Source organism: Chaetomium globosum, genomic scaffold (genome assembly GCF_000143365.1).
Source record: "Chaetomium globosum CBS 148.51 scaffold_3 genomic scaffold, whole genome shotgun sequence".
NCBI lineage: Eukaryota > Fungi > Ascomycota > Sordariomycetes > Sordariales > Chaetomiaceae > Chaetomium > Chaetomium globosum.
The window spans coordinates 4,314,232-4,321,278 of record NT_165978.1 but is presented as its reverse complement, the minus strand read 5'-3'; the positions used below and the strand labels follow the sequence as shown (position 1 = coordinate 4,321,278).

The window sequence follows — 7,047 nt, the reverse complement described above, 5'->3', positions numbered from 1 at the left end:
ACAATGGAGCCGATGTTCCGATCCACTTCCTTCGATGCGAGTGCTCTTGCCATTTGCCATCTTCTCATTCCTCCTTGAATCTCTTTATTTATTTTTTATTTTATTTTTTACTCTTTAGACACTTCAAAGCTCCCACTACACGCTGCTAACGCAAACTTTTGTTTTAAACACCATCCCGACATCTTCAATACCGCTTCCCAGAAACGCGCCCTCAGCCGCCAGAGTAGCATAGTACAACTCCGTCTCGGCCAGAATCACCATGCGCCCCTTCCCAGCGAACTGAAAGTTAGCCGATATACTCCCCAGAGTAAATCTTGCCAATCAGCTTCCCAGACGGATTGAACACCTGCACGCCATCACCACATCCAGCATAGACATTGCCCTTGGTGTCAACGTGAATACCATCCGGCACACCAGGTGTCACAAATGCGAAGGTCTTGCGGTTTTCCAGGGTACCATCTTCAAGGACGTCGAAACGGTAACTGGCAGCAGGTTAGCACGAGTAGGGGTTGGAGCTACGATGGGTTAGTAGTGCAAGAACGGAGGCTGCCTTACATGCTTGAAACAAAGCTGAAATCGTTTCCGAAGAAGGCCTGCGTCATTCCCGTGTCGGCAACGTACAGGTGGGATCCGCTTGGTGAAAAGGCGATGCCTAGGAGGGAACACAATGAATGAGCCAGGTCACCTCTCTGGGGACATTCCTCCTAAGAGCATTCATTGTTGCCTCTAGCCAGCAGTACTTACCATTGGGCATATTGAACCCGTCGGCAGCAACTCTCACTACACCCGTAGCTGTATTGAACCGCCAGACCTGCTTCGGCAGTCCTGGGGCGGGTCTAAAGTCTTGCACGTATCCGTAGGTCGGGTCCGTAAAGTATATCTCGCCGTTTTGGGGGCTGATCGAGGCGTCATTGAGTGAGTTGAACTGGCGGCCGAAGAAGTTGTCCAGGATCACTGCAGGTACCGCTCGGTTAATGCACATCCGACCTCAGCCAAGGCTGGGTTTCTCACCCGTAGTGTTATACGGAGGTTCCGGGTTCATGAGATACATAGCTGGGGCAACATTTTCCCCCTGACCCTCGCCGAGGAACAGAAATTGGTCTCCGTAGTTGGTCGCCCCTATTTCCCCATATCAGCCCTGCACAAGATTGGCCGGGATTGGGAACTCACCATTCGGGTTGATGACCTGGGGATTGGAATCCACGACTTCCACTTTTACCGAGCCGCTTGCGTTCCTTTGGCTCACTATCTCAGGGGAGATGGCTGACAGGGAAATCTTTTGAATGATGGCCGACTTGGCGAGGCCGGTTCCGGCAGCCTTCGCGCCAGCATTCTGAACGAAGAACATTTCGTCCTTGGCCGGATACCTTAGTTGTGTCAGCAACTCTCCAGTAAAACCTCGATCTGGGTCATTGTCAAGCCGTACCAGACAGGTGCTTCGTGGAATATGGGGTCTGATTCGGTGTGATTGAGCAGCGTCAACGTCGGGTTGGGGCCAATGATGGCCAGGAACTCTTCGTCGTAGATATGAAAGGGCTGGGCGGTGAGGGATTCCTTGTTTGTTCCTGGGGGGTAGAATTGCTAACAGAAAGCCCCGGTCAGCTTCTTTGGAGTAGCATTGATGGCAGATTAAGGACACACCGTAAACCCGCCCGCCAGGGACGGGGGAGGCACATTGTGGAGCGCGTTGAAGTCCCGTTGGTCAATGACTTGAGCTTGAGGCCCAACACTATCTTCGTATGGGAGAGCCGTACCCCATACTCCGGGGAGCAATCCTCCAGTGCTGCTGACGGAGAGCAATTGGCCCACCGCCGCGCTAGCAAGGGTAAAACGAAAGAAAGGCATGTCGCGCATTCGAGCTGAAGACAGCTAAGTTGAAAAGTTCTAGGTCTCCAGCTCTGGCAGCACCATACACGTCAGTTTTAATTATCCTATTCACGACTTGTCATTGCGGGGAACCCTACAGGCTACTTACACCGTGATTTGTGTACAGGTTATACTCCCGGGCCTGGAGTAAGTTTTACAGCAGCGGCAACGATTGGACCGGCTAGCTGGCCGCAGCAAAATGGCCCGAGTCGCCCGACCAACTCCGAGATAGCTTCCGTGGGCCGTGGTTGTCGAGCAAGAGTCTGACTTTTTGGTGCCGAAACGATCACCGCATGTCGTTTATCTGGTGATAGCGAAATACTGTAGTTGAGTCAGTTGGTGTCTATCACAAATTCAAACACCGATACACCAACATTAATGTATGCCTTGACTGACTGACCCAGGTAGTGAGTGATCTGAACTCTGGAAGCACTGATGAAGTTGAGATTGAGCTTGTTGTCTGGTGCCGTCGATCTTTCCCGCTCTCCAACTAGCTGGGTAACGTGGTTACGTGGGCTCTTGCTGACCGTTCATCGACCGCCTTCCCCCTGCGTTACCTTACCCAGAAGACGGGATTGGGGAGCTTGACCGGCAGGGGCAATCTTCGAAGACGAATCATAGGCGCGTATTTACTTACATACCTTAACCTGAATGGGCCAGGTTTGGCACCTCCACCTGTACTAACATTTACCATAGGAACCAGCAGCCTGGATTCCAATGGCCTCCAACTTGGAAGTTGGATTATCTATGGTTGAGGTTCTGCCTCAATCTATTGGAACAATCAACCTTCAGAGGTGCCGACGATTACCTGTACTTTATGAGACTAGACCACCTACGTTAATGTTAACCTGAAGCCATACCACTTTCTTGAGGGATCCATCATAGGAGAAAATGGATCCCCGTCTTTGACCGTCACTGTTTCGACGAAGTGACATAACATTTCGTAGTTAAGATGTCGTCAAGCGACACGGCTGCAACGAACACATTTTAGATTGGAAAATCCCTCTGCCAAAAACCGTCGCTCGGTGACCGAAGTTGCACGAACGATGTGACCTATTTATTGTTGGCTGGACCCAGGAACTTTGCAAGTGAGATCTTTGGATCGGGGGATTGGGGAATCTGGGGTGCGGCCTTGGACCAGACCATCATTTTTGATTCCTCACCATTCAATGCTTCGATACGATGTCATCGTCTGCTGCCGGTGAACCAAGAAGGTTGCCTCCTGTTCTCGAAAATGGTTCCCAAACCCAAGAACCAACTAATTGCTCACACAGGTTTACCCAATCGACAACGACGACAACACGGCTCGGCAGCTGTTAAGTGGCGTTGAACCGCCCATAAAATATAACCGGGACGGAATGCTTCAGCCAGTCCACCAAGACCCGTTGAGGAAGTCCCGGGCGGATTGGGAGACCGCGATGCCGGGTAAATTGGAGTTTGATATTGCGCACACAGCCAACCACCAATGCGTGCGGGAGTTTTGTCGCCGTTGACGGGCGCGTGGCTGACGGCCGCATAGTACTCCCGTCCCGGGAGAGCCATCCAAAATCTGGGGTATAGTGCTTAATACAAGTTAGGCCGCCAGTCCAGTCCGGGGCCCCAGATGCTTATTTCGGGAGGTAGCAGTGGTCGAAAGAAAGACCGAGAAGGAGCCCATGCCAATATTTCCCTGGTCACAGATACCGGCAGCGCCGGTAATTGAACGAGAGGACGGTCTGAGAGGTGCGACAGCAAGTCCGAGGGTGTGATCGGGTCAAGGAGAGGGGGGAGACATAAACTACCTACCTTACCTATATATCAACGCGTGAATCGATCAGGCCCTTCCACGCTGTTTGATTTTGGCTCCCCCTTTCCTCCAGTCGTAATAGGTGCATCATTGAAACCCCCCGATTTTAGTCTACCGTTAGAGCTATCATGAGGTCGACATTCGCCGCCGCGTTGGCCGCTCTGGCTGCCCAGGAAGTTGCCGGGCATGCTACCTTCCAGCAGCTTTGGGTTGACGGCACCGATTATATAAGTCTTCCTTGTAGTGGTTCCCTACTCAGATCCGGACTAACAAGCTTAGCACGGTGGCTCTTGCGTCCGCCTGCCGAGCAGCAACTCGCCCGTCACCAACGTTGGGAGCCGCGACTTCATCTGCAACACAGGCGCCCGCGCCGTGAGCGGCAAGTGCCCCGTCAAGGCGGGCGGGACCGTGACGGTGGAGATGCACCAGCAGCCCGGCGACCGCAGCTGCAACAACGAGGCCATCGGCGGGGCGCACTACGGCCCCGTGCAGGTGTACCTGACCAAGGTGTCGGACGCAACCACGGCGGACGGCTCGACAGGCTGGTTCAAGATCTTCTCCAACTCGTGGTCCAAGAAGTCCGGCGGCAACTCGGGCGACGACGACAACTGGGGCACCCGCGATCTCAGCAACTGCTGCGGGCGCATGGACGTCCCCATTCCCAAGGACCTCGCCTCGGGCGACTACCTGCTTCGCGCCGAAGCCCTGGCCCTGCACACGGCGGGCCAGGCCAACGGCGCCCAGTTCTACATGAGCTGCTACCAGATCAGCATCGAGGGCGGTAGCGGCACAGCGAGCCCGGCGACGGTCAAGTTCCCCGGAGCGTACAGCGCAAACGATCCGGGCATCAAGATCAACATCCACTCGGCGCTGAGCGGGTACCAGGCGCCCGGTCCCGCCGTGTATGCGGGCGGCACGACCAAGCAGGCCGGTTCCGGGTGCTCCGGGTGCGAGAAGACGTGCAAGGTCGGCTCGTCGCCCACGGCGGTGGCGCCATCCAGCGGCGGCTCCACTGGCGGGAACAGCGGTGGTGCGGCGCCCGGGGGCGGGAACGCATGCTCCGTGCAGGCGTATGGGCAGTGCGGTGGCGATGGGTACTCGGGTTGCACTGAGTGTGCGGTAAGTTTTGCCCTCTCGGGGTTGGGTTCAGGGGAAGTTAGGTTTGCTGACAACGGTGATAGTCCGGCTACACTTGCAAGGCGGTTTCTCCGCCGTACTATTCGCAATGCGCTCCTAGTTCTTAAGGGGTAGCTGGTAATGACCGCACATCAAGTGCCAGCGGCGGGCGAGTGAGATGGGGGGTCGGGCTGTTGATGATGTGACAGCTGTAAACAGAAACTTTTCTGCGTAGCCTTCGTTAGTAAATACGTTGCGTTCTGTACTCTAAAACCTGAATCCTCGTGACGCAACGCTGAGTGATGATGTCGAATGATGCTGCGTGAACACGGTGGAAGGGCGGCGCTCAGCTTCCAGCTTCTTCTTGGCCACTGTTATGCAGAAAAGGGAATGATGGTACTTTAACCGAATTTATTTGTGTTGACGCAAAAAAAGAAATGTGTGTTGACTCGAGGCCTGCGGGGCCGTCGTCTAAATGTCATATGTACGTACACCTGGTGCCTCTCCCAGGCATAGCCGCACCGCCTACGTTTGCAGCCCACCCCTTTCCCTGGCTCTCTGCTCATGATGAGCCCTTGGCCAGGCGCTCAGCCTCTAGTTCCCGCTCTGCCTGCTGGTAGTATTTGGCCGTGTCGACGCCGTGCTGGCTGTGGTTCACAAAGTTGAACCAGGGAAGGACGCCGAAAAATAGAGCCGAGTACCTCGACTGGCGGGCAGCAACACCCTGCATGGCGGGGGTCAGCTTGCTCTCGCCGTAGAGAGGCTCGCCGGCCTTGACTTTGTCGACCATCTCGCGCATGTCCATCTGAACCTCCCGGGCGTTCTCGCTCATGCCGTAGAACCGGACTGCATAACGGTTAGCAACTTCGCCAGCCGAGAAGAAACAGGTCCCTGTTTCTTCCCCACAATCCACACGGCTTCCCATAGCAATCGGTATTCCTGTGTAGGATCGCGGGGTTGGTCGTCCAAAGCACAACTCGGGTCACGTACGGATGGAGCGCTGGTAGTAGTAGAGAAAGCCGCCAGTAAGGCCGATAAAGCCAGCTAGGCGCATGGCCTGGGCAAAGCCGCCCTTGCCGACCTGCGATGGGGCGAACCTCTCCATGGCGTAGAGCAGACCGGGGCCAGCCACGCCAGCAGCGACGCCGTGTACATAGTCAGACGTACGGGCGTACCGGACTACGCGCATAAAGTGTCTGTAGTATGAATTGAGTCAGATTCGCTCGGGTGAGATCGCATCCGGCGTAGGGTTGGCGGGGAAGAAGGTGAAGAACGTACGGGTCATTATCGATGAGCTGATTTCGGCGTCAGTGCGCGCCACAAGAAGCGAATGATTGGGCATCAACTTACCGGATAGTCAGTCTTGACTGTCTTGCTCGGCCACTGATACGTCTGAGTTGTTGGGTTCGACATCTTGGCGGCCGACAAGGCGTCGTTGAGAGTCGCAATGTGCTGAGCGATTGAGTCGGTCCAGTTGCCGGATTGAAGCTTCCTGGGCTCTCGAGCTCCGAGTTGTTGCTGCCTCAGGCCGGGGTGTAGTGGGATGTGGGGACTTGGGGTGTTCCCGTCTGCTCGGAAGCACGGCCACAACAAACGCCACAAATGAGGCATCGGGGCCAAGACCTAGCCGCAATAACACCCACTCACAACACCCGGCAGTGTTTTTTGACTTACATCGCATGAATCAGTGCTTAGGATAACCACGCTGTCGTCGTCAATCGCTGGTACATACCAGTTGCTTTTAGTGCTGAGGAAGTTGGAGTCGGCTCTTATAGGGTGTCAGCTGGACAACACAAAAATATTACGAAGCAAGATTGCGATGTTTGAGTTTCGACTTACTTTCTCGCAGAGCATGAACGACGCTGAACTTCAAAGGAATAACTTCTCCACCAGACGTCATTCAGGTCGTCTGAACAACGCTGGTTTTAAAGGACACAATGTCGTCCATGGCTTGGCCGTCCATACGGTATGCGATGTTTCCCATCTTGACAACTGCCTCATTGGTAGGCCCTGCTCATTGGCCAACGGGGCTCAACGGTATGATAGCGATGCTGGGGATAAAAACAGAAGTTCAACTGGGCGGAATGTTTGATAGAAGCATCGTAAACCGGACTATTGATAACATCAACTGACAGAGTATATGTTGTGCAAGAGTCAGTTTAATGAGTGATGCGGTTGTAGTCACCGTTCCAAATAGCTGGTGGCACATTCTGCCTCCTCCAAGGAAGGGAGGTCGCTATAGCCAACGTGTTTCACAACGGCGGCCATACAGAGGAACG

At 54.6% G+C, this 7,047-nt stretch overlaps 3 protein-coding genes across 3 annotated transcripts; 1 reads left to right on the top strand and 2 right to left on the bottom strand.

Moving 5' to 3' along the window:
- Positions 1-286: 286 nt before the first annotated feature.
- Positions 287-3,015, bottom strand: CHGG_06703 (uncharacterized protein; the record flags this gene model as incomplete). Its single annotated transcript, XM_001222797.1, has 11 exons — positions 287-482; positions 622-652; positions 745-954; positions 1,012-1,119; positions 1,171-1,404; positions 1,638-1,869; positions 1,976-2,008; positions 2,085-2,187; positions 2,508-2,546; positions 2,703-2,781; positions 2,940-3,015. 11 exons carry the CDS (start codon positions 3,013-3,015, stop codon positions 287-289), a joined length of 1,341 nt encoding a protein of 446 aa, XP_001222798.1.
- Positions 3,016-3,780: 765 nt separating this feature from the next.
- On the top strand, positions 3,781-4,896 carry CHGG_06702 (uncharacterized protein; the record flags this gene model as incomplete). Its single annotated transcript, XM_001222796.1, has 3 exons — positions 3,781-3,892; positions 4,014-4,771; positions 4,834-4,896. The coding sequence occupies 3 exons, from the start codon at positions 3,781-3,783 to the stop codon at positions 4,894-4,896; spliced, it is 933 nt and encodes a 310-aa protein (XP_001222797.1).
- A 434-nt stretch (positions 4,897-5,330) lies between these two features.
- Positions 5,331-6,379, bottom strand: CHGG_06701 (uncharacterized protein; the record flags this gene model as incomplete). The annotated part of the gene is made up of 4 exons (XM_001222795.1): positions 5,331-5,614; positions 5,759-5,964; positions 6,047-6,063; positions 6,119-6,379. 4 exons carry the CDS (start codon positions 6,377-6,379, stop codon positions 5,331-5,333), a joined length of 768 nt encoding a protein of 255 aa, XP_001222796.1.
- Between the last annotated feature and the right edge of the window lie 668 nt (positions 6,380-7,047).